Source organism: Hyaena hyaena, unplaced genomic scaffold (genome assembly GCF_003009895.1).
Source record: "Hyaena hyaena isolate Hyena2069 unplaced genomic scaffold, ASM300989v1 scaffold_250, whole genome shotgun sequence".
Taxonomy (NCBI): Eukaryota; Metazoa; Chordata; class Mammalia; order Carnivora; family Hyaenidae; genus Hyaena; species Hyaena hyaena.
The window spans coordinates 1,558,677-1,585,129 of record NW_024080882.1 but is presented as its reverse complement, the minus strand read 5'-3'; the positions used below and the strand labels follow the sequence as shown (position 1 = coordinate 1,585,129).

General features: G+C 45.7%; 1 protein-coding gene across 1 annotated transcript in view; it reads left to right on the top strand.

Annotated features, from left to right (window-relative positions):
* The first annotated feature begins 5,239 nt into the window (after positions 1–5,239).
* The window catches only part of TNFAIP8 (TNF alpha induced protein 8), a 131,050-nt gene continuing 109,836 nt past the window's right edge, over positions 5,240–26,453 (top strand). Inside the window, exon 1 of the mRNA XM_039244965.1 lies at positions 5,240–5,360. Coding sequence (XP_039100896.1) covers position 5,360 — 1 coding nt within the window. The 5' untranslated portion in view covers positions 5,240–5,359. The remainder of the gene's footprint in view (positions 5,361–26,453) is intronic.

Sequence of the window (26,453 nt, the reverse complement as noted above, 5' to 3'; positions counted from 1 at the left end):
TATTCCCATGGCTGCGTTTGAGGTGCACATCCTCACTTCAGTGCTCTTAGCATGCTGGGAAATGTTAGATCATATCTTCGTTCTCTCTTCACACTTCCTGAAATGTCCTTCTCTCTGCCTGGAAAATTCCATTCATCCTTTCTGACTTAGTTGGATGGAAGCTCTTTTGTGAAATCTTCCCTGTTCACCCAGGGAATATGAGTCACTTCCACTCTCCTCTCAGAGTATTTGTGTATACCTTTAATTTTTTAATTAACTTTTTAATTTTTTTAAATGTTTATTTTTGAGAGAGACAGACACACAGAGTGAGAGTCTGGGAGGGGCAGAGAGAGAGGGAGACAGTCTGAAGCAGGCTCCAGGCTCTGAGCTGTCAGCATAGAGCCCAATGCAGGTCTCAAACTCACAAGGAGTGAGATCATGACCTGAGCCGAAGTCAGACTCTTAACCAACTGAGCCATCCAGGCACCCCTATGCATAGATTTTTGTTGCACAAAACCATGGTTCTATGCAGTTATTTTCTTACACTTAAAAAAGGGGGCTGACACTGAGTAAGGAAGAGTTGGGACTTCCAACAAGAGAGAAGAGTGCAGGAGAACTGGATCAGAAGATTTTTAAAAACCTACAAGTTTGTCTAAAGTTAGTTCCTACTTTCATCTGGGCAGAAGCGAAACCAGATATGCATAGAAGTATTTCCAGCTACCCCTACTCCATATATTTTATAGGGTGTTGGGATTTTGGTCTGGGAGGATTCATTAATCCAGATGGAGCTGCAGTTATTTAAAACTATGTTTAGGCACTCAATAACGGACTAGGGATTAGATGATACCTAGTTTGTAATACTTTTTTTTTTTATGATCCCACATTGGAAATATACAAGAGCTAATTTGAAAATGAAGTGATTCAAGTGTCTATTTGCTCAATTAAGTGAATTACGTTGTTAATTTCTAAATATTATTACACTTGAAGTAAGATGGAGTCCTCAGTCTTTACCAAAGATAAAGGGAAGACTAGTAGTTCTCAGAAGACAGCAATGCAAGTTGCCTGAGATTGTAGAGTCCCCTTCCCCAGCCCCCTAAAGTCAGCCCTGAGGGTGATGGCCACTCTGCATTGTTTCTACTATTAGCACCTGTGGCCTGTCAGGTCTAGACAGCCCTAGTAAAGTGGGTTGCAGTGACAGAAGGTGGCAGAGTCCATGGAGAATTTTTAATTTTATGTCATTTAAAAAATCTTAGCATTTTTTAAATGTTTTTTTTTTTAATTTATTTCTGAGAGAGAGAGACAGAGTGAGCAGGGAAGGGGCAGAGAGAGAGGGAGACACAGAATCTGAAGCAGCTCCAGACTCTGAGCTGTCAGCACAGAGCCCGACGCGGGGCTCGAACCCATGAACCGCGAGATCATGACCTGAGCCGAAGTCGGACGCTTAACCGACTGAGCCACACAGGCGCCCCTAAAATCTTAGCATTTTTATGTGTTGCAAGGAAAGTCTAGAACTTGAGAGGTTGAGGATAGAAGAGAAGGGATAGTTAAGTGAATGTAGCCCATACAGATAAAAGGGAGAGCTCGCAGGGGATGGGGGTGGGGAGAGAACTATTGAGAGGGTTTCCGCTCTGATCCACTGCGATGAGAAGAAAGTCAAAATGAGTGGATGCAGATGGATGCAGTTGCTAGCACCAACAGAAAGCTGAGAAAGTTCCCTCTTGATGATCTGTATATATTGTACTGAATAGGAAGTAGTAAGATGGCATATCAAGAGCAGGAAGGGTGAGGGGTGGGAAAGATGTCTCAAAGAAAGGGGTAAAGATTGAACCCTTTTCATTCTACCCATGATGTAGGAGGATATCCAGGCTGCACGCAGACTTAGCTGAGATTACAAGTCATGAGTCTGTAGAGAATCAAGTTTCACTGTTGAGTAGTTCGTATGGAAAATGAGGATGGCTAGAAAGATTTGCCAGCTGAGCACAAGGAGAGGACTTGAGGTACTGGAACAGGAAGCACTAGCACTGAGTGGCTGAAGTGCTGGCTATTGGGGTTAGGCTGGGTAGGAAAGGAAGACGAATGGGAGAAATACAAGTCTATGTGAGGTTAAAGGAAGAGTCAAAAGTTAGGAAAAGGATGAGAGACTATGGTTAGAATATAGAATAGTGAAGACAGATGATAGAATCTTTTTATACAGATAAAGATAGAAGGGGCTCTGGGCATTGCTGTTTTAGGGTGCAGTTGGGAACATGGGAGATTATAGAGAAGCAGTGGTAGCGGTTACTGGGGTCGAAGTTGTAGACACCACGACATCCTGGCTGACTTGCGGCAATCATGGAGACGGTCTTCTCCTCCTGTCTCATACAGCTGGAGCAGCCAGGTCTCATTAAACACTTTGTGCTTTGTCCTAAATCATCCAGTTTACCCAGGGCAGATACAATACTAGAATTCTGGGTGGGTGGTGACAAATATCACTGCCCATGGGGATTCGTGGATTGTTTCTAATTATTTGGAGGTGTGGAAGGATGGGAGTGTACGAAGTCTCCATCTTAATTTCGTTGCATCACTGCAGACTCAAAAAGTGTTTAGAAAGCAAGTGCCTTTGTCCCTCCCTCTATTAGGCAGCACCACCAAAGACTGAGCCTGCCAAACCAGAAATCCTATGAATCAACCTAGATGACTCTCCTTCCCTCAACCCCCACATCTCATCCATTTCCAGGGCCTGCATGAGCCGCCTTCCTTCCAACCACTTAGTTTAGGCCTTCAGCATCCATATTCATTTCCTATAACTGTCACAACAAATTACCACTAATATAAGGTTTTAAAACAACATGAATTTATTATTTTATGGTACTGTAGGTCAGAAGTCCGGTGTGGGTCTCAACAGGATAAAATCAAAGTGTCACCTCAAGACCTGAGTTCCTTTTCAGAGGCTCTAAGGGAGGATCCCCTTTCCCTGCTCATTTGGTTTCCTCACAGAATTCACTTCCTTGTGGTCCTAGGACTGAGGTTCATATTTTTTGTTGGCTCAAGTACAATCCCAACTTCAAGAGGCCACCTGTTCCTTGGCTCCTAAACCAGGTCCGGTTACTTTCATACTTTGAATCTCTCCAACTCACTCCTTCACGTTATAGAACTCACATGATTATCTTAGATCCACTCAAATAATCCAAGATAAGCTCCCCATCTCGTCGTCTTTGAACTTAATTACATCCGCAAAGTGTTCCAGAGATTAGGGAGTGGACGTCTTTCCTAGATTCTTTATTCTGCCTACCACAGTATCCCAACCTGACGTATTTCAATAACTTCACAAGCAAGTTTCCTGGCTCTGAAATTCCCTATGCTGTTTTCAGATTAATCTTTCTAGAACAATCGACATGATTAAAATGCTTCTGGATTTCTACGAACCCAGGGTCAAATTAACGCTCTTTAGCTCCCATAGGAAGAAAACAAAACAAAACAAACAAGCAAAACAACCAAAAAACACTTGGATTTTTGTCGTCTTTTGTTATTTTGCTTTCAATCCAATCTATACTTCACTTTTCCCCAACCCTTCTTAATATTTGAAAAAAGTTTCCTGTGCCCATTTCTCCATCTGACTCATATTCCTTCTTCTAAACCCAGCTCAGACATCAATCACCTTCTTCAGGAATGTTTTCCTGACACTCCCTTCCCCATAGCTATAACCACAGGATAGTGTACTCTTCTCAATACCCTTGAACCTTGCGAATATTCTTATTTGGGCCATTAAACACAAATGCGTTGTGATTTTCTGGTCTATTTCACCTACAAAGTGTTTACATCCCTGTCTCCCAACCATACTGTGCCACCTCCTAAATGTGTAACATTGAGCAGTCTGTTTTATTTCACTATGACTTCTCTTTGCAAAATTAGGTAGCTATAGGATTTGTACACTTGTTGTGAGGATTAGAATGCTGACTTGCACATAATAAGTTTTGCTAGTATTAGTATTCCCAACCCTCTGCACAGAGCCACCTTATAGCAGGTGTTTAATGGAGTTTGTGGTATAGATGGATTCATTGTGCTCCCATGAAGGTCAGAAACTTCTTGCACCACTACCGTGGGTCGTGCTTCTCAGCAGAAGTAAGGCCTAGTTCTGCCCGATCCCCAGGCGGAGAGCTAGCCTTTGGCCCCAAGCGCAGTAGAAGTCATAGTGAAGTCCACGGAAGGGACTGAGACCATGCTAACTCCCTAGAAACCAATCAGCCTTTAACTGCAACCTCCGCGAATGGAAAGCAGGAATCATGAGTGGGTGAGTGCATCAGACACCGCCGGGTAGGCTTGATGCTAGTATAGGCTGAACCTCCCCTCCCCAGGAAAAAAAAAAAAAAAAAGGCAGGTGGGGTTGTGGGATTTGGGATATAGGGGGTTATATACAGGGATATTTCTCATCAATACTAGTGACAACAGACACCAACAGTCACGCGTACCTGTTTCGTGCTAGGCACGGTGTTAACCATGCATGAGCTCATTTAACCGTCTCAACACCCTATGAGGCTAGTATTTCATTTTTACAACTGAAGATACAGAGGCCCAAGCGTGTCCCTCAAGCCATCTGGCCCCTCGTGCATAGGTCTCTCATTCCATTCGGGATCCAGCTTCCAGACCGCTGCCTGGCCCTCTTCCACGTCCTATGGAGCACCTGCCGCCCCACCCGGGGTGTCAGGTTGGGTTCGCCCAGTCCAGAATACCCGCCTCCTCCTCCCAGCCCAGAACCTCCTAGATCATTCACCTAGCTCTGCCGCTCTACCTCTCCCACGCCTTCTCCACCTTTCGTCTGCTTTTCCTGCTGGCTCAGTCCGGGGACTCCTAGCCCCTCCTCCCAGCTCCGCCCTCCGCCTTTATCGCTCCTTCTGGCCCCGCCCGCGGCAGCACAGCTCCTCCCACACCCTGCCTCGGCTCCTCCTACCTGGCGCGTTCTACCCGCAGCCTCCTGGCTCCGCCTCTCAGCTCCGCTCCGACTTTTTAGCCACGCCCACACCCCCGCCCATGGCCCTCCTCCATGGCCAGCTCTGCCCCCACTCCCTTAGCTCCTCCTCTCAGCTCCGCTCCGGACTCCTAGCTCCTTACGGCCCCGCCCCAGACCCTCTAGCTCCTCCTCCTTGCCCCGCCCCTACTTCCTAGAACCTCCCGTAGCCCCGCCTCTGGCTCCTCCTCTCCCGCCCCGCCCCGGCCGTTCCGCTCCACCCCACGCCGGCCCGCCCCGCCCCCGGCCCCTGGCTCTTTTCTCCCGCCTGGTCAGGCCCGCGCTCTGCTGATCGGTCCGCGGAAGCCCGCGAGCGTTCGAGCCGCTAGGGAACTCCGCGCCGTCAGATCACCAGGTTCGCCTCTGTGTCCCGGCGCCACCGCGCCCTCCCTTCCGAGTAAGTGCCTCCCGGGTGCGCCGGTCTCTCACACACCCTCGCGGGGCTTCCCTGGCCTCTGGGCTGCGGGCTGCTCCTGGGGGCGCGCTTTCCGCTCCCCCAGACGTTCGGGAGTGAGTGGGTGTGAGTGGGTGCATGTGAGCGAGTGTGTGTAAATGTGTGTGGAGGCGACCACAGCTCCGGAAACTCCCCGGAGTTTTACCTAGTTTCTGCGTCGCAGCGACTCATCAGACCTCCAGCTAGCAGCCCTGACGACTTGGGCCGACCCCTTAGCGTCCACCTCTTGCCCTGAGCCCCACTCGCGATTCCTTCCTTCCTTCTGTAGACGCGTTCCCCGCTGTGTTGTCACGCCTGCCTGTTAAGAGCTCATGCTGTCCAGAGGACTGACCGGGTTATCACGATGCCCCAGATTGCAGACCGAGATGCTGGCCTGAGATTGTAATCCTACCCTGCATTGTAAAACCGGCAGACTAGAGTTTTTGCCTTGAGATCGTTTGGTGGAGACTTCCTTTGAATAAGAAAGTTTGTGTGTGTCCCTGCGCGCGCTCGTGTGACACTTCAGCCCAAAGCACCTGATGCAGGAACACCTGAGGAGTGCCTTCAGACCCGGGGAGGCTGACAGGCATGCTCAAGGCCAAGCTGACCAACCAAACTTTGACATTTCGAAAGGATGTTTATTGATTCAGAGACACAGTAATGCTAAAGCCAGCTAATTAAAACACAGCTTTCGGTAAAAAAGGCAATATCCTTCGGGATCATGGGAGGAAGGGAACAGTAGCTGAGAGCCCGTTCTTGCAACAACAGAATCCTTGACTTACTTAAGACTGATAATTACATGCCTCTGTAAATTATTTTATGGGGGGGGGTCAGTACTATCTCAATGTAGGGTACATTTCTGCATTTAAGAAAAAGTTAAGGGCGCCTGGGTAGCACAGTCAGTTGAGTGCCTGACTCTTGATCTCAGCTCAGGTCTTGATCTCACAGTCCTGTGTTCGAGCCTGATGTTGGGCTTCTCACTGGGCATGAAGGCTACTTAAAAAAAAAAAAAGTTAATTGATAGCTGCTCTGTACTTGATTCCGACCATAAAGTGATTCCCCGATTGCTGCGGTTTCATCCATCTCTAATAGTCTCTGAATTCTCTATCTCGTTTTATTCTTGCCGTGAAAGTAAAGATCCCCATAAAATCTCCCCACTTCCCTAAGACTTCATTCAAGACATGCTGATATGGAGATGACAAATCGACAGAAAATTTTCATTGAGGTGCAAGGGTGGCAGAAAACTTTGTGGCTAAAAGAAATCGCTGAAACAGAGCAGCCTTTAGGTGCCATTGTCTATTGGCATATGCATGCAAGAGTTGATAAATCACTCTAAGTGCTGCTTATCACAGCAGATATTTTTGTCCTGGTTTCAATCCTGTGTTAACACAAAAGTGTTTCCACAGCGTTTTAACTGAGGAAACATTATGCTGTGAAATGTAAACATATGACTCCATCTGTCTTTAAGGAAAGAAATAATTATCACACTTAATTAAACACCTGGAAACATTTAATGCCACCTTCTAATTAGATTTGTCATGGGGAGTTAAGTCAGCAAGTTATTGCTAATATTCTAGCTGGTAACACATTTAGCTTTTCTGTAGATTTTTTGGACGGCTGTTCCCCCCTGGCCCCCATACACATTAATTGCCTTCTTCCATCCCTTGCCCACCTTTTGAGTTTTTACCTGTAATCTGAGTGAATTGTTTAGGGCAGTGAATTCCACCTACCGTCCCGTAAAATGGGAAAGCTTTAGATTTTAAATGTTTTGTATTAACAGTTTTGCATGAACAGATGTAGGCCTCCTAACCCATTATATTCATCGAGGTCATGTGATAATAAGTCACTGAATAGAAGAAGGTGTCCCCAAAAGTGTAGTGACTCTGCACAGATGGGCCCTTAACATTTTTTTCTTTAAGGGAGGCTTTTCATCTAGAGTGCCGTTTGGTCTAGTGTGTTTAAGTTGAATGAGAAAAAGGGGTGGTGTGAGCTGGAAATTCTTCTCATCTTCGCTGTCCCTTCTAGTTTGTGACTAGATTGCAGATAGTCTTCATCTTGGTAGCCATGTTTTGTGAGCACAGGCCGTTGCGGGTTCCCAGAAGAATGGTGGAAACTGAGGGTTTCCTGCAAGGACCCGAAACAGAGTTGTTTTATGAGGTCTGTTCTCTGCAACCCTTCGTTCTGTTGAAACTGGAGGAAAGGATGTGTGGAGAGAAGTGATTGCATCCAAACAGTGCTCATTAGGAAATGCCATGTGGGGAGGAGCGAATTTCTAGATGGTTTATGGTTCGGGTGGCTTCACAGAGCTGATCCTTGCAATGGAGTCTGCCCCGTGGCTGGGCGCTGTAATTGATCCAATTAATCCTTTTCTGCTTGGGGAGGCTCTTGGAACGAAGACATTTCCTTCCTGAAGATCTCATTGGTGCTCAGTCAGAACTGAGCTTTGTTTCTGCATCTCAAAGAATTGTCTGTTCCCCATCCGCTCCATCATTGTACACGTTGAGAAGTTGGACGTGGGGTCACCTTCAGAAGGCAGGGGAGGATCAGCGATGACAAGTAAGGGCCACCGCTTTTCTCACGGAGAGGAAAGGAAGCCGTTAGTGCCATCCCAGGACAAGCAGCGCTGACTTGGGCAACGGGGCCATGCACGGGGCCTACCTGGATAAAAGAGTGGCCAATTTACCCCCATGGGGCATTCTCAGAGACTTGAGCTCTGATACAGAAGTTAAGGGAAGGCACTGTGCGTGGTGACAGATTAACTTTTATCACCTCACCCTTCCTCAGGCTGCCCACATCCTGCATTTCATACCAAACGCACACAGTAAGAACTCAACAAATACTAGAAAGGAGCTTTGAACAGCCCAACCTTTATGTTTCCCTGTGGGTATTCTTTCCACTCTCCTGTCCCTGGTTTTGATGACTGTGGCCGACTGCAGTTTCTAGACTTTTGTCCATCAGTGGTGCTTCCCAACAACTGAAGATGGATGATTTTTGAGGGGAAAAAAGAAAAAAAAAATCAGTGAACCTTGTTGCAAAATGTAGTAAGGTCAGATAGTACGCAGTGGACATCAGTTTTCATTCCACATTTTGGTGTAAGAGGAGGAAATGAGCTACAAGCGAAGAGTAAATTCTAGAAACGACTGGCACCAGGCCCCTTAGAAACCATCTGGCCTGTGAGTCTAAGACTATAACGTTTGCTGTTATACAAGTCTGGAGGTGTATCCCCTCAGGCCAGTTTGAAGGAGGGGAGCACCATGGCTTCACACATCAGGCATTTATTCAGTTCCTTCTGTGTGCACAGCACCGCACAACCCTCTCATGTTCACTCAGCGAGGTCTAGGACTGTTGACCACTTGCAGGAAAATGTTGGTAGGAACAGGCAACTCCCCCGGGTCAGCTGACAGTGGCAACAGTGGGTTTGGAATTCTTCTGTTTCACAAAGATAAGTACAGGCATTTCCTTAGGATAGAAGAACCATTTTCAAAATATTTTTATAAGAAACTCAGGGACGCCTGGGTGGCTCAGTCGGCTATGCATCCAACTCCTGATTTCAGCTCAGGTCGTGATCTCACAGTTCGTGAGTTCAAGCCCTGCATCCGGCTCTGTGCTGACAGCCCGGAGCCTGCTTGGGATTCTCTCTCTGCCCCACCCCCGCTCATATGTGCTCTCTCTCTCTCTCTCAAAATAAGTAAACATTAAGAAAAAAAAAGAAAGAAGGAAACTGAAAGAAGCACGTTTCTTCTGATGTCTGATTCAAATAGCCAGCGGTATAATTGCCGTAAGCCTGATTCCATAGGATTTTGTTTTCTTGGCCTTTTATGTTGGGCAGAGACATTCCCTGAGAAACTTGTTATAAAATGTCAGAGGCTCTGCAGTAATCACTGAGCAGGCACCCATCCTATTAGAGGGCTGCTGCTTTTTCTCTAGAAGCAAGTATTTATGGTTCCGAACCATCTGCAGGGCTGGATGGGCATTGACAAGTTTGCTTGCCTAGGGTTGTGCTTTTTTATGTAGCATGAGAGGGGTCGTAGACTGACAGGACGATATTTCTCCCGAGGTGGGAGGGGGGGAGGGGCGTGCAGTAATCTTCCCCACCAAAAAGAAAAGAAAAATGGGTAACAGGTCACAGGAATGTGCCTCCGCTCCAACACCCCTGGCTGACTTATAAACAAATTGAGGTTTGTTTCTTTAATAACAGAGAATGGAATGAAATCCAAAATTCCACTTGTTGTAGTTTCCGTAAACATGGGGAAAAGGATGACTTTTAGTTTAGTCACGAAGTGGTTGGTTGGTTCACATGACTCTGCGAGGATCAGCTGTTCATGTCTCAGCCACACTGGCTGTGTTACTTTGACGATCCACTTAACCTCTCTGGGCCTGTTTCTTCACTTAAAATCTGGGGATAGTATTTACATCATAGGCTGGTTTTGTGGATTAAAAAGCACAGTGTTCCTCTCCTGTTGTCCGTGCACAGAAGGCACCCAGCAAACGGTGGGCTTTTCTGGCTGGGCCAAATTGGTCTCATTTCAAGAGGATGATATCTGTACCAGGTTATAGCAGAGTGGAGAGGGAGAGTGATAACTTGTACCACATGTGCTTTTCGCTGGAACTTTTTTCTTTTTTCTTTTTTTTTTTCCCCCTGTATCAATGCCAGAGGAGCCCAGAGAATGGGGTGAATATAGTACTATTTCAATGATTCCCAGCTGCAAGTTCATGTGATTAAAGAGTGAAATCTTGCTGCTTCTGCTCATGCTAAAGAGAAAGGAGCCAGAGCAGGGCATCTGGGTTTTATGTGTCTGAGCATGAGAAGAGCCACGACATCTGGAAGCCTCCCTGTGCATGAGGGAAGCTTTAAAATACCTGTTGCAGAAGCGCCTGGGTGGCTCAGTCTGTTGAGCGTCCGACTTCAGCTCAGGTCACGATCTCACGGTGCGTGAGTTCGAGCCCCGCATCAGGCACTGTGCTGACAGCTGGGAGCCTGGAGCCTTCTTCAGATTGTGTCTCCCTCTCTCTCTCTCAAAAATAAAGAAACATTAAAAAGCTGTTGCAGTTAAGAAGTGAGCCTTGGGTTGGTCTTTCATCTCTGGATGTCCTTGTTTAAAACAGGTAACGGATGAAACCAGATTATCCAAGACAGACCGGAAGGTAGATCTCAACGGTCCTTGATGTTGCAAAGGGACTCTTGCTAGTATGTCCTGAAGGGAAATTGTGAGGTTTCCAGACAGCAGAGACACATCTTCGGGGTTGGCCACTGGGGCAAGTTCTGCTGGGCACGCTGCTGTCTCTCTCTCTCTCTTGCTCTCTCACAAGAGCACGCAGTAAACTCACATGTGTTTGAAAGGAGCCAACTTTCTCCTCTCCTGATCATTATTAAAAAAAAAAAAAAAAAGAATGGGGGGGTGGCACCTGGGTGGCTCAGTGAGTTCAGCATCCGACTCTTAGTTTCACAGGTGCCAATCTCAGGGTTTCTTGAGATCACGCCTCACCTTGGGCTCCGGGCTGATGGTGCAGAGCCTGATTGGGATTCTCTGTCCCCTTCTCTCTGCCCCCATCCCACTTGAGTTGTCTCTGTCTCTCTCAAAATAAATACATAACTTTTTTTTTTTTTAATTTTTTTTTTTAATGTTTTATTTATTTCTAGGAAAGAGAGAGAGAGACAGCGTGAGCAGGGGAGGGTCAGAGAGAGAGGGAGTCACAGACTGAAACAGGCTCCAGGCTCCGAGCTGGCAGTCAGCACAGAGCCCGATGCGGGGCTCGAACCCACGAACCGCGAGATCATGACCTAAGCGAAAGTCGGACGCTTAACCGACTAAGCCACCCAGGCGCCCCTTTTTTTTTTTTTTTTAAAAGGAGCTTCTTATAATATCACTGTCCGCCAGAGTGAAGAGGGCCGGGGTTGTGGTGTGTGCTTTTGGTGCCCTCACTGTCTTCGTCCTTCCCTGCCTCGAGCCCTGAAGCTGTCTGTTCAGGCTCATACACACACACACACACACACGCACACCACCGAGGAATTCTGCAGAAATGCCAGTCTTCTGAGAAAACCTGCAGATGCAATGTTGGCAACAGATTGCAGAGTTCAGATCAAGCTTTGATGACTCAGACTTTGATGACTTCAAGAGGTCAAGTCTCCCACTTGGTTCCAACCACTCCGTGACCAGGAAATAACTCCTTTGTTTTTCTTGCTCCTCTCTTTAAAAAGACGAGGTCGTTTTCTGGGAAACGGCTGCTGTTTGATTAAATGCTATCACCTCCCTAGGGCAGAGCAGACCTGGCTTAGGGACGGAATTGGTGAAGGGAGAGGCTCCCAGGAACCCACAGAGGGTACCTGGGACAGGTGTGTGAGCTCACGCCTACCCTCAGCCACTTGGCTCCTTTGCTTTTATGGCCTGGAATGGTCAATAGTGCCTCAGACAACGGCTGGTGTCACTTGTCAGGTACCAGACCATCTGTCAATAGAGGGGATGCAGGGGGTCCCTGCCTGAATGCCCGAAGATGGTTATCTGCGCAGCCACAAAGGTGATACACCACATGAAACTTTGACCTTTTCTAGTATGCTCCCAAGCTGACTGCCAGTTAGAGTCGCCTGGAACCCTACATCCAAAAGGTGCAGATTCCTGGGCTCTACCCACTATGGTAACACAAAGGCTGGGCCTTGGAATCTGTATTTCTTATTTATTTTTGAGAGAGAGAGAGCACAAGCTGGGGAATGGCAGAGAGAGAGAGAGGGAGACACAAAATCTGAAGCAAGCCCCAGGCTCTGAGCTGTCAGCGTAGGGCCTGACATGAGGCTTGAATCCACGAGCTACGAGACCATGACCTAAGTTGAACTTGAACGTCCAACCAACTGAGCCACCGAGGCTCCCCTCCTTTTTTTAATGTTTATTTATTTCTGAGAGAGAGAGACTGAGAGCGGAGGAAGGGCAGAGAGAGAGGGGGGACAAAGGATCGGAAGCAGGCTCTACACTGACAGCAGAGAGCCTGAAGTAGGGTTCGAACTTATGAACCACAAGATCGTGACCTGAGCCCAAGACAGATGAACTCCCAGGCACCTCGAATCTGTATTTCTTGACTGATGCATAGCTATCTGAAAACCAGTGGTCTAGGAGCCCAGTTGTAATGTCCTGTTCTATAAAGAAGGTTAGTCAAGCAGCAGATAACTGAAGGGTTTTTGTGTGTGTGTGTGTTTGTTTGAGGGCAGGGGTTGGTTTTGGCAGTGGAAAGAGCAAATCTCTTGAAACTACAGAGAGGCTTTAAAGTTTAAAGAAGATTAAAATGAACTCGCCCCAAAGCAACACCTGTGCACCCATCCTGACAAATAGCAAAGTGGTTTTTCTAGTAGGCCTTCCCGGGGTTGAGAAATGTTGACCCAACGGTGAGGTCAGAAACAAAAAATAACAACCAAAACCAGTAGTGGTGTCCCACGATCAGATCTAGGAATTGAGAGCCGTGAAGCAGAGACACTGGGGAACGGGCTCAGTGTTCATTAGTGAAAACTCCAGATGCAGAGTCGGTGGCTCTGCTGACGTCATCGGCTAGCGTGCCGGCCGACCGGAGGCCATCCACGCGGCTTTGCAGATCACTTATGTAGGGTCCTTTTTGTCAGGACTGGCAGGTGCCGGGGGGAGCTCCAGGCCCAAGTGGACTGTTAGGCCTACCCTAGGTCTCCTCCCTGTCCCCAGGCTGGGGGAGGTCCCCTGGCACCTCCCCAGGCTGCGCTGTTCTCAGTGCCCCTCTGTTTTCAGAATGGCGGCCAGTGGGAAAATGGAGAACAGGCTGTTTTATCTCTTTGAAGCCATCTTGCTGTAACTTCCTCCTCTTCCTCTTCCTCCTCTTCCTTTTTCTCCTCCTCTTCTCCCCTCCCCTTCTTCACTTCCCCCTCCCCCTTCCTCCACCCCTTCCTCTTCTGATTTCTTTTTTAAATTTCTTTTTCTTTTTTGCATTTTGAGTTGGGCCGGTACTTGAGACTTTCTTCCCTCTTTCTGGATTCTGATCACTTTTCAGTGTATCATTCTGATAACGGCCGTGGAGAATATTAAAGGTCTGTCACTGCGAATACATAATATGAATTTTAGCAGAACCACCCACGGTCTTTCCCTCTAGGTTTAGATGTTTGACCGGAGACCCACAAGGATGGAAATGGACTAAATCTGAGTCACGCTTGAGCCGTCCTCTCCAGGCGGCATGCCAGGGGGCCTTCATGCCTAGCAATTTGGGAAGAGGGGTAGGTGGAGGAGGCTGGGCGTGGCTTGTAGAGACCAAGGGCACGGGCAGCGGATTAACCAGCCCAGTCGGTCTTCCCCATGCCCACCAGGACTCTGAGTTCCCTCCAGGCACACACCCCTAATTTACCTTCAGTCAGTCTTTTGTCAGTTCTGCTCTCTTCAATGGTACCCGTAGAGTTTGTATATCCATGATCATAAATAGCATGCTGTATATCGCTGTATCCGTTTCCTGGCGCTGCTGTAACAAAATACTAGACTGCGTGGCTTTAATAGCAGGTATGTATTTCTCACAGTTTTGGAGGGCAGAAGGCCAAGATCAAGGTGTCGGCAAATCTGATTTCTCCTGAGGCCTTCTATTGTGGCTTGCAGGCTGCTACGTTTCTATTGTTTTATCACACAGCCTTTTGTTTTTTTCTTTTTTTCTATGTGCTTGTGTTCTTGGTGTCTCTCTCTCTCACTTTATATAAGGACACTAGTTCTATTGCATTATGGCCCCACCCTGGTGATTTCATTTCTCCCTAATTACCTCTTTAAAGGCCATATCTCCAAATACCCTTACATTGGGAGTTGGGGCTTCAACATATGAGTTTTTGGGGAAACAGTTTTATCTATAACAATCACCTTTGCAAAGGATATTACAAATAATATGATAGTGTCAGAGTTTACATCTACTATGTACCATGTTCAGAAATCATGGTGATTATTTTTTACTTTAAATGCTCACCTTTTGAAAATATTAAAACATGAGGGGAAAAGGTGTGGGTTTTTTTTTTTTTTTTTCTGTTTATCAACTTATTTACTGTTTTCGGGGCTCTTCATCCTTTAGTGTTGACCCAAGTTTCCATCAGGTATATTTTTGTCTTCCAGCCTAAAGTACTTCCTTTATTATTTCTTGTAGCTCAGATCTGCTAGAACACATTCTCTCAACTTCTTTTATGTTTGTGCCTGTCGTGTCTGTGTGTCCAGTTTCCATCTTAAATGTTAATTTATTTATTTTTGATAGAAAGAGAGATAGGAGAGAGAACACAAGTGGGGGAGGGGCAGAGAGACAGGGAGACAGAATCCAAAGCAAGCTCCAGGCTCTGAGTTGTCGGCCCAGAGCCTGATGCAGGGCTTGAACTCACAAACCATAAGATCATGACCTGAGCCAAAGTTGGATGCTTAACCGACTAAGCCACCCAGGTGCGCTCAATTTCCTTCTTAAAAGGATGCCTGTCATATTGCCTTAGGGCTTACCATAACAGCCTCATTTTAATTGAATAATGTTTCTAAAGATCCAGATCACCTAATACAGTCCTGTTTTGAGGTACTGGGGTTAGGGCTTCAACATGTGAATTTTGGAGGCTATAACAATCAGGATGCTTTAGGCGGCATGTAAGAGAATGTCCCACTAACAGAGGTTTGAACAGTAAAGTCATTAACTTTATAAACAGAGGGTAGTCTGGGGGTAGTCCAGTCCCAGTATGAACCAATGGCTCAAACAGAACCACCAGGAACCAGGTTCTTTTTGTTCTTCCCCCTCCCATTCTTAGCATGATACCTGTTCTTCTACAGAGTTGCTGCCTCATTGGCAGAAAATGGCCTCCTTAGCAACAAGCACCACACGCTGTCCCCATCCTCATTCAAAGGCAGGAAGTCTGTGTGTATGTATGTGTGGAGGGGAGTGATGGGGCACAGAGAGGGTGGCGATAAATCTGTTCTGTAGTGTCTATCTCTTCACATCCAGTGGTGAGATCTTGAAGTCTCCTCAAGCCTCACGGGGCAAAACTGAGTCCATGGCTACAAAAGAAGCCATGAAAGTGAGTAGCAGTTGTTGAGGGAAAACTCCCCGGTGGGAGGTTGGCCGTGCCAATAGGAAGAAGGTGAAGGACATGATGAGCGGGCAGACTACACAGCACCCTCACTGGCCCCAGGTTCCCACACTCTAGAAACTGTGTAGCTAAGGCCATCACTATTCCTGATAATAATAAAACCAGGTTTTATTGGAATTAAAACGAAACACCCATGATGAGTAGTTGGGAGAAAAACAGAAGATGCGGGAGGTGGTGAAAATCACATATACTTAATTACTATTGGCAGTGACTTTTTAATGCTAAGGGTCATGAGTTTATAAAAATAGCCCTACTTGCTTTGGCGACAGCACCCTACATTCAAACCTGGAAGATGTTCATCAAATAGAGAGGTCTTTGTGTTCCTGGAAATGCTCACTACCACAACAGCAGTGATCATGATCCTTTATGGAATACTTACACTGGATCACGGACCGTGCTGAGGGCCTCATACATTTTATTTCCTTTCATTTTGATAATGGCTCTGTGAGAATGGTCTTAGTGTTTGTTTGTTTTAATTTTTTAATGTTTATTTATTTTTGAGAGAAATAGCATGAGTGGGAGAGGGGCAGAGGGAGAGGAAGACTCAGAATCCGAAGCAGGCTCCAGGTTCTGAGCTGTCAGCACAGAGCCCAATGTGGGGCTCAAACTCATGGACCACGAGATCACGACCTGAGCCGAAGTTGGATGCTTAATCAACCGAGCCACCCAAATGCCCCGAGAATGATATTAGCGTTAATCTGCATTTACAGGTGAGGAATTGAGATTTGGGGAGGTTAGCAACCCTGCAGATGCCTGGCCGAGCTGGGATTCATACCCTGGAAGCTCAACTCCCTCCCTTATGCATGCACTGAGCTGCAGCAAGGCAGAGTCCTCCATAAAACTTACATACTTCCTCATTTTCTGTGAACTTGCAAAGGCTGTTACCTCTTCAGCCAGCCAGTATCTACTTCATTGACAAAAGTCCTGTGATTATTTCAGATGTAATTCAAATTCTAGAGTAAGAGTGTGGACATTTAGAACCCATGGAATTGCACCTCTCAAGTTGAGAGGATTAACTTGGATGGCCTATTTTGTATGGGGAAAATGGCAGACGGCTTTAATAAACCCAGAGAAATGTGTCTTCCATTGTTGGCTCATGCAGCAGAGTGCCAGTCTGAGTGTTGGTGAATCTGTCCTCGGGTTTATAGAGTGTTGATGTGATGCAGATTTTCTATTTTTTAATTTTTTTTAAATGTTTTATTTATTTTTGAGAAAGAGATAGAGACATCATGAGCAGGGGAGGGTCAGAGAGAGAAGGAGACACACAATCCAAAGACAGACTCCAGGCTCTGAGCTTGCTGTCAGCACAGAGCCCGACGCAGGGCTCGAACCCATGAACCATGAGATCATGACCTGAACCGAAGTCGTACTCCCAACCGACTGAGCCACCCAGGCACCCCGAGGCAGATTTTCTAAAAGCTGGGACAGCTTCTTGACAGTCTCGGTGCAGAGACTGCACCCTGGGGGATATCTAATTAGCTGGGGGTTGGCCGGAGTAGTTCTGTGTATGCTTCTCGTCCCTCTGGTGGCTCTGATGCCAGTAACATAGCAAGGTCACTGCTCCAGCGTCCTGTCTGCACAGCTCAGAACCACGCAGACCTCTAGAGCCTGTATTTCTTCACTCAGTTCCTGATCTCACGTTGCTAAAGCTCTAACAACACCTTGCATGTTCAGTTAGACTTTGGGATTGCTAAAGTTTGGGGGGAAAAGTTTTGTTCATTTGAATTCTGAAGCTACTGTTGCTAATAGCTTGCGTGGAGGGCTGAGTAAGGGAGAGAGTAAGGGATGTAAGTACTTTTGGGAACTGAAAGTGGTATGCTGAATGTTACAACTTTGAGTCAGGTGATGACTCTCACGTCTGTAAGAACCCAATTAATATCCAAAAGCTTTTGGCTATTCCAGTAGGCATCCAAGAGTTTTTTGCTTTGTTTTTTGTTTTTTCCTTTGCAACCAGGTGTTTTTATTAAAGTGTGGGGACAGGACCCATAGGCAGAAAGAGCTGCCTAGGAGTCATTTTGTAAAGTGTGTTTATTTATTTTTGAGAAAGCGAGAGCATGAGAGTGGGGAAGGGGCAGAGAAAGAGAATCGTAAGCAGGCCCCCTACTATCAGCGCAGAGCCCAATGTGAGGCTCGAACCTATGAACAATGAGACCATGACCTGAACTGAAATCAAGAGTCTGATGCTTAGCCCGCTGAGCCACCCAAGGCTCCTCCCCCGCCCCAGAGGTAATTTTTTAAAAAACAGTTTATTGTCAAGTTGGTTTCCATATGACATCCAGTGCTCATCCCAACAAGTGCCCTCTTCCCTGCCCATCACCCCCCTTCTCCTCCCCGCCATCCCCATCAGGCCTCAGTTTGTTCTTAGCATTCAAGAGTCTCTCATGGTTTTCCTCCCTCCCTCTCCCCCACTATTTTCTCCTTCTTCTCCCCCGTGATCCTCCGTTAAGTTCCTCCTAATCCACCTATATGTGCAAACATATGGTATCTGTCCTTCTCTGCCTGACTTATTTCGCCCAGCATAATACCCTCAAGGTCCATCCACGTTGCTACACATGGCCAGATTTCATTCGTTCTCATTGCCATGTAGTATTCCATGGTATAGATAAACCACATCTTTGATCCATTCGTCCGTTGATGGACACTTAGGCTCTTTCCATGTTTTGGCTATTGTGGAGAGTGCTGCTATGAACATTGGGGTACATGTGCTCCTATGCATCAGCATTTCTGTATCCCTTGGGTAAATTCCTAGCAGTGCTATTGCCGGGTCATAGGGGAGTTCTATTGTTAGTTTCCTGAGGAACCTCCACGCTGTTTTCCAGAGGGGCTGCACCAGTTTACATTCCCACCAGCAGTGTAGGAGGGTGCCCGTCTCTCCACACCCTCGCCAGCATCTAGAGTCCTCTGATTTGCTCATTTTCACCACTCTGACTGGTGTGAGGTGGTATCTCAGTGTGGTTTTGATTTGTATTTCCCTGATGATGAGGGATGCTGAGCATCGTTTCATATGTCTGTTGGCCACCCAGAGGTAATTTTGAATTGAGATTGCCTTGGGCATATTTTGGAGCACACTTTGCTTGTAAACTGTTTGTAAGGGAAGCTTTAATCAGACCATTAGAGATGCAATCACTTACCTTAAAGGTGAAAGTTTTATTGAAACAGAAATCCTTCCTAAGACACCGGCTCCCAGCTAGTTTGCTCCTGGGCCCCTTTGCCCTCTATACCTTGCATCAGTTGGCTCTTTATGTGCTGACACGCCTTGATTTTCTTTATGCTTTTTTTCCTTAAACCTTTGTGTTGTAAAATAAAACATAAATACCCAGACCCTGGAAAAACAAACACACACTTGAGTGACTTACCATAAGCAAACGCTCATATAACCATCACTCCAGGCAAGAAATAGTATTTGGCCAGCCACGCCCCAAGTGCCTTCACAGCCCCAGCCCTAGTCATGTTCCCCTTCGTCCCTCCAAAAGTAAATGCCATCCTGACTTTTATTGTAATCTCTTCCTTGCACTTCTTTATGGTTTTACCACCCAAGCGAACAGCCTGACCCAACAATAGTTTAGTCTTGCTCATTTAAAAAAACTTGATGTGTCTTTAAGGTCTCTTTTATTTTTATTTAAAAAATTTTTTAACGTTTACTTATTTTTGAGAGACAGAGCATGAGCAGCGGAGGAACAGAGAGAGAGGGAGACACAGCATCCATAACAGGCTCCAGGCTCTGAGCTGTCAGCCACAGAGCCTGATGCAGAGCTCAAACTCATGGACCACGAGATCATGACCTGAGCCGAAGTCAGACACTTAACTGACTGAGCCACCCAGGCGCCCCTTTAAGGTTTCTTTTAATCTACAGGTTCCCATAACATCCTCCCCGATTTAAAAAAAAAAAATATATATATATATATATATATATATATATGTATTTGTTGTTGTTGTCAAAGGAGCTGGGCTGTTTGATCTGTAAAGTTTCCCACGGTGTTGAGAACAAGAAAGATGTGCACTTTTGGTGAAGTTCAGTTTGTGCCTTTGCCCTCTATTTCCTGCATCTGGGTCCGGAGGCTTGATCAGACTCAGGTTTGATCCCTTTGGCAAGATTACAAGTGCTGTGGGAGTCTTTCACTGGAGGCTTCTTCCACTCTTTTCTGCCATTAGTGGCTGTTGGTTCTCAGTGTCCGGTTCCATTCGTTCATTGGCGGTAACAGAATGGTATATTCTCATTCCACCATTTTGATTTTATTGACTAGTTGGAATCATCGTATAAGGACAGACTCTCCTTTCGTCTGAAATCCATTTTTTTTAAATGAAATATTTCTGGACCGTAATCCCGGCACTAGGGATGCTCCTTCACTGAAGTGGTCATTGTTTTTAGGTCTTTTTACTCATCAGAGCTGGGAAGATACATCCACAGACATATATATATATATCTACGTACAAGCATATATACACGTGTAAAAATAAAATACATTGTGAGTTCATATTGATTGTTCCAAGGCAAGTTCAAGACTACAGGTTTTTGTTCAGCCTCTTTTATGTTACATTTGTATATTCTTTCTTCCATGCTTAGAAACCTGGTATTTTAGTCACAGGGGAGATAGAATGCCTTATAATTACCCCTTTTGATTGTCCTGCATTATACATCAGCAATCTCCAAATCATCACTTTTGATTAACAAAACAGTAAAAATAATTCTTTGGCATATGCCGTACTCATTCTTGCCCAGTTTTTTTGTGATTGTACTATATCTACATTGTCAGATCCTTTAGCTATTATATATTAAAATATTTCCCTCTTAATACTCATTTAGTTTTTATTCCTGCAGGTGACTTTGTATGTCTTGCTTATTATCAATGTCTCTAGACATCTTGACTGAAGCCCTTTATCTGATCAGTTCCTTAGGCAATTTCCTGATTTTTTGTTTATTTGTTTCCCTAATTTCTTCTTTTCCCCCGATTTCTTTTTATTTTTTTTTTAAAGATTTTTGTTTTTTTAAATAATTGTATTATCAAGTAAGCTAACATACAGTGTAGTCTTGGCTTCAGGAGTAGATTCCTGTGACTCATCACTTACATACAACACCCAGTGCTCATCCCAATGAGCCCTCCTCAGTGCCCACAACCCATTTTCCCCACCCCCTCACCCTACTCCATCAACCCTCAGCTTGTTCTCTGTATTTAAGAGTCTCTTATGGTTTGCTAACGGATTTTACTTTAAGTCATCTCCACACCAAGCATGGGACTTGAACTCACAACTTTGAGATCAGGAGTCTCATGCTCTATTGACTGAGCCGGCCAGGTTTCCCATTCCCTGATTTCTTTTTTTTTAACAATCTTTTTTTTTTAAGTTTTTATTTATTTATTTTGAGAGAGGAGAAGTCCTTGTACCATATTTTCTTTTCTTGAGAATCTTAAATACGTTTCTCTATTTTCTTCTAAGTGTTGTTGTCGAAATTCTGATGATAATTTAGTTTTCTCTCCCACTGTATGACCCGTTCTTTCAGCACTGCTGAGAGCCTCAGCTATGTGCCTGTTTCCTTCCATCTATTATCTACCTACTCTTCCAATACAGGGATTAGTGAGTTAAAATGTTACCAAATCCATGTTTATAACTTGGCCTACCCTGGTGCCAAATAATCGCTCTCTCCTGTTAACCCAAAGTAAGCCACTTAGTGTGAGTAAGTATAGCTTTATATCTTTGTAACCTCAGCTCTACCTTGTAAAGTGTACAGAGTTAGCGCTAAATATATACTTGTTTATGAAATAAAGGATGCGGAAGGATGTGGGTTTTCCCCCCTTCCTTTTTAGCCTGTCAGGAACTGCCCCGCCCCTTCAGCTCTTTTCCTCCAATCAGGCGCGGCTTTTGCCACACACCTGCGGCCCCCATCCGCCCTCGTTGTCCCTGTTGTCTGGAGCTCAGGTTGTCTGGCTGTGTTCTCATGTTATTCTATTTCCAAGACAAGCACACTGGGAACTCCAAAACGGGGTCTGGCCCTACCCCGCTGCCACTGTGGCCCCATGCCTGCTTGCCCTCCTGGTTGACCATAGCTTGACCCCTTATTGTGGTTTTTGAAAAAAACTTTTAATGTTTATTTTTGAGAAAGAGAGAGGTAGAGAGAGAGGGAGACACAGAATCTGAAGCAGGCTCCAGGCAGCACAGAGCCTGATGCGGGGCTCAAACCTACGAACCATGAGATCATGACCTGACCTGAAGTTGGAACTTAATGGACTGAGCCACCCAGGTGCCCCTCTAATTATTGTGGGTTTTAAGGCCCAGGCCCCTGGCATGTGGGGCCCAGACCTCAGCCTCTCAGGATACCTGAGCTACCACCTGTCCATTCCTTTGTTGGCTGACCTTTTTGTTCTTCATGGCATGGTTGTCAGAAACCATAGCAGGACAGTAAGATGGATGCCTTGGCCCACACAAGATGCCAGATGCCTTTTGTTCAACACACGTGCTGTGTTTACGTTTTTTTGTTTATTTGTTTGTTTGTTTTTAAGGGACAAACAGAACATGAGCAGGGGAGGGGCAGAGAGAGAGAGAGGGAGACACAGAATCTGAAGCAGGCTCCAGGCTTTGAGCCGTCAGCACAGAGCCTGACTCGGGCTCAAACTCAAGAACCATGAGCTCCTGACCTGAGCTCAAGTTGGACGCTTTGCCGACTGACCCACCCAGGGGCCCCTAGGAAATGCCAGTTAGTGGCCAAAGCTTCTACTGCTCCCTGCTGAATTCCGTGCCCCCCAAGCCCCCACACTGGTCAGTCACATATCTCATTGGTCTACCTGCCTCCTGTAGACCATTGAATTCGTAACCTCTTATTTCTGGTATCTAAAGCTTCTCAGAGCATTTGCCATATGGGCATGACGGTGGGCTGTCCAATTATATGCCTGGCTTGGACTTGCCTGCAACATCATCACCCTGGTTCTTTTTGTTAGGCCCTAGCCAGTGGGCCTTGCGGAATATTTTTTCCCCTCCCTCTTGAACCCCTTAGGGCCACGTAATTAACAGGAAAAAAAGTTGTAATATGCAGTTTTTACAAATATTTACCCTACGAAAGCAATAAGAAGGTTCCAGAAGCAATGGGATAGTGGCTCTTCTCCAATGGATGTGAACACTGAGGTGATCTCAGTGATGCAGATAGATTAAAACTCCACAGCCTGGAGCACGTCAGAGAAATCTCACTGGTAACAGGGAGCCGGTGATGTGGAAAACTGCCCATGACATGAGAAGTTACTCTGGTTACTCCACTTCTCTGTGCTCGGTCAGTGGCTCTGAGGTGAGGAAGTGCCCTCAGGCTCTCCACTCCTGTGGCGGGGCCCGCGGGAGGCAGCTCACTGGCCTGACCGACCTTTGTGAGATTTTCCCCAGATCTAACATCTCCAGTCCCCATCAGAACAATCCTGGGAATGACTCTTTGCTCCTAGCAGTGTCCAGAGATTAATAAGGACTTGTGTAAAAACATAAGCGTATTTTCTATAATGCTTTTATTATTAATTCAGCAGAAATTGTACTGAAGGCTTTTTCTTCTTTTCCTGCTCCTAGCTGCCTGTATGTTTGCCTTTTGCCTCTGGTCGGCCCATGGTGAACCAGCGATGGTGACATAGGCTTGACATTTACTGAGTGCTTACTATGTGCCAGGCATCATGCTACGCTTTTACGTACGTTTTCACATCCTAGGTTCTGGCATCGTTACCGCCATTTTAAAAACAGGGAAATTGAGACCACAAGCATCTAAGTCATTACCTAAGTCAAAAGCAAAGCTGATATTTAAATCTATTGGTTCTTAACCACACTGCTGCACTTCCTTTTGCAAAAACACAGATTTTACCTAAGCCGCTTGCAGGTGCTTGCCTTAAGTGACAGAGCTCTGGGCTCCAGGGGTTACAAGTTGGAGCGGGCTGTCCTGTGATGTTTAGATCTTGAACAGACTTTTCTCAGAGCTTTCCAAGATCCCTAATTTAGACTTGGGAGCAACAATGGGAGGGGCAGTGGGGAGTAATACAAATAAGGCTCTAGAGTCTCAAGGCCTTGGTAGCCCCAGATTTGAAAATTCTCGGTTGAGAGCTGCCATCTTGATGATAACAAGTCAGCAGTGTTACCAGCACCTCAATGGGGGACAGAAGAAGGAGGTGAAACTCAAACATGTAAATTCTGAAATCTGTTAGACATTCTAGTAGTGAATTTGGTGAGGGAAGTTAAAATGATCTAAAAATAAGGGCTTTGAATTTCTTATTAGTTGTGCTATCTCTATAATTGTTCTCAGATTGCCGTTTTTTAAAAAATTTCCCCTGGACGACCGTGTATGGTCACTTAGGCTGTGCACTGCACAACTGCAGGGGATACCATTATAGTTTTTTTTTTTAAATTTTTAAATGTTTATTATCATTGAGACAGAGAGAAACACAGCATGAGTGGGGGAGGGGCAGAGAGAGAGGGAGACACAGAATCCGAAACAGGCTCCGGGCTCTGAGTTGTCAGCACAGAGCCCAGCGCTGGGCCCAAACCCCGTGAGATCATGACCTGAGCCAAAGTCGGATGCTCAACCGATTGAGCCACCCAGGCACCCGCACAAAGGTTATAGTTTAAATGGTGCTTCTGAAGTTGTGCAGTGCGCAATTGGAAAACCTTATTTTGTAGACCTGTATTTTATTATTATTTTTTTCTTTTTTTAAAAATGTATATTTGTGTTTGACAGAGGTAGAGAGCGTATGCGTGCGTGAGCCAGAGAGGGGCAGAGAGAGAATGGGACAGATTATCCAAAGCAGGCTCTGCATTGATAGTGGCGAGCCATACGCAGGGCTGGACCTCACACACTGTGAGTTCATGACCTGAGCCAAAGTTGGAGGCTCAACTACTGAGCCACCCAGGTTCCCCTCTTGTTTTGAATTTTTAATTGAAGTGTGGTTGACATATTATATTAGTTTTAGGTGTACAACATAATGATTCGACAAATATATACATTACAGAATGCATACCATGTTAAGTGGAGTTACTTGCCATCTGTCACCATACAAAACCATTACAATTTTATTGACTATATTCCCTGTGCTTTACTATTCATCCTCATGATTTACTTATTTTATAACTGCAAATTTGTATCTCTTAATCCCCTTCACCTATTTTGCCTGTGTCCCAACACTTCTCCCCCGCCCTTTTTTTTTTTTTTAAATAAGGGTTACTTTTACTGAGGGATAGAAATATTATAGACAAATTTTGCTTACATCGTCTTCTTTTTCTAATGTTTATTTATTTTTGAGAGAGAGAGGCAGAGTGTGAGCTGGGGGAGGGTCAGAGAGAGAGGGAGACACAATCTGAAGCAGGCTCCAGGCTCTGAGCTGTCAGCCCAGAGCCCAAAACGGGGCTCGAACCCATAGACCATGAGATCATGACCTGAGCCCAAGTCAGACACTTAACCAACTGAGCCAACCAGGTGCTCCCACCTGGTCTTTTTCAACTAATGAAGAAGAGCAACAGATGTACTATCTACCGGGAGAAGCCCTGATTCATCTTGCTGAGATATTCAACCCTCTGGGTCAGAATTCCCACTTCTTCTTCTTTTTTTTCTTTCTAAATTTATTTCTGAGAAAGAGAGAGACTGTGAGCAGGGGAGGGTCAGAGAGAGAGGAAGACACAGAATCTGAAACAGTCTCCAGGCTCTGAGCTGTCAGCACAGAGCCCGACAAGGGGCTCGAACCCATGAACTGTGAGATCATGACCTGAGTCGAAGTCGGACGCTTAACTGACTGAGACACCCAGATGCCCCCAGAATTCCCACTTCTAAGAAATGTAAAGCGTGGACTATATAATCTTGAATCCCTCCCAGCTCTGAAATTCTCTGAGTCTGATTGTTATCACCGGCCTTGCCATTCATTGGCATTTTAAGCCTGTGAACCAAGGAGGCTGAAGCCAGTGGGAGAGCAAGGGGGTAGAGCCGTGGGACCCCCCCCCCCCCCCCCCCCCCCCCCCCCGCCGGAAATAATGCTGTCTGCCCCGTGTGGAACGAGGGATTCTGCCAGGGGCTGGAAAGCAGGACTCTGGCCCTGAGTCTTTCCATGAAGGCTCCAAGGCTGCAGAAAGTCCTGAGATACTCCTGCGAGTGACTTTATTTTTAGATTATCTTTATGCTCCCCTTCATTGCTAAGATAAGCGATTGTTAACGATATTAACATATGAGGAAATTTGCTGAATTACGTCTTACTCAAGACAGCCCATCTGCATCTATCCAAGACGCTGATACAAGTAACCATGAGTGAATTCATTCTGGGACAAAAAGAGTTCATTACAGTGTTGATTTTTAAAAATGGAAAAAAACCCATCTCTAAACAACTTAAATATGCATCAGCTGCTAATATATATTACAGCACTTCCTTGAGCTAAAACATGCGCTCTTCCAACAAGGCTGGCCTGTGTGCACTGATATGAAAAGATCTGCAAGATAGATTAAGTTAAAAAGCAAAATAATGATCTCATTATGTTTTTAGAAAGCATATTATATGTTTATGAGTACATCAGCATTTTTTTTACAAGAATGAACAATATACTATTAATAGTGGAACTGAGGGTTGGAAGATGGGGAAAGAGTCTAACTCTTCATTTGATACCTTCTATAGTGCATCCATTTCATAGTCAAAATACATGTAGTAAAGGAGGGTATTTAAATTTCAGGTGAGTTTTCAAGACATTCTCATACTTCTCTCACAAAATCTGTATAAAAGCAGGCTGAGCAAGCAAGATGTGGTCTGTAAATAAAGCTCTGAATGTTAGATAACTCCCCCCACAGCACCTCTGTACCTTTATTATACTGCTCTAAACACACAGCTCCTCAGTGATTGCATATATGCCTCTAGTGCAGAATCGTCAGTGGCTCCCTATGTCTATCAAAAACCAGCCCAGGAGAGCAATATGGCGGAGCGGCAGATCATGGGCCTATGGTTTGTCCTCAGTGCATTTGGGTGGTGTTTGTCGAGAAC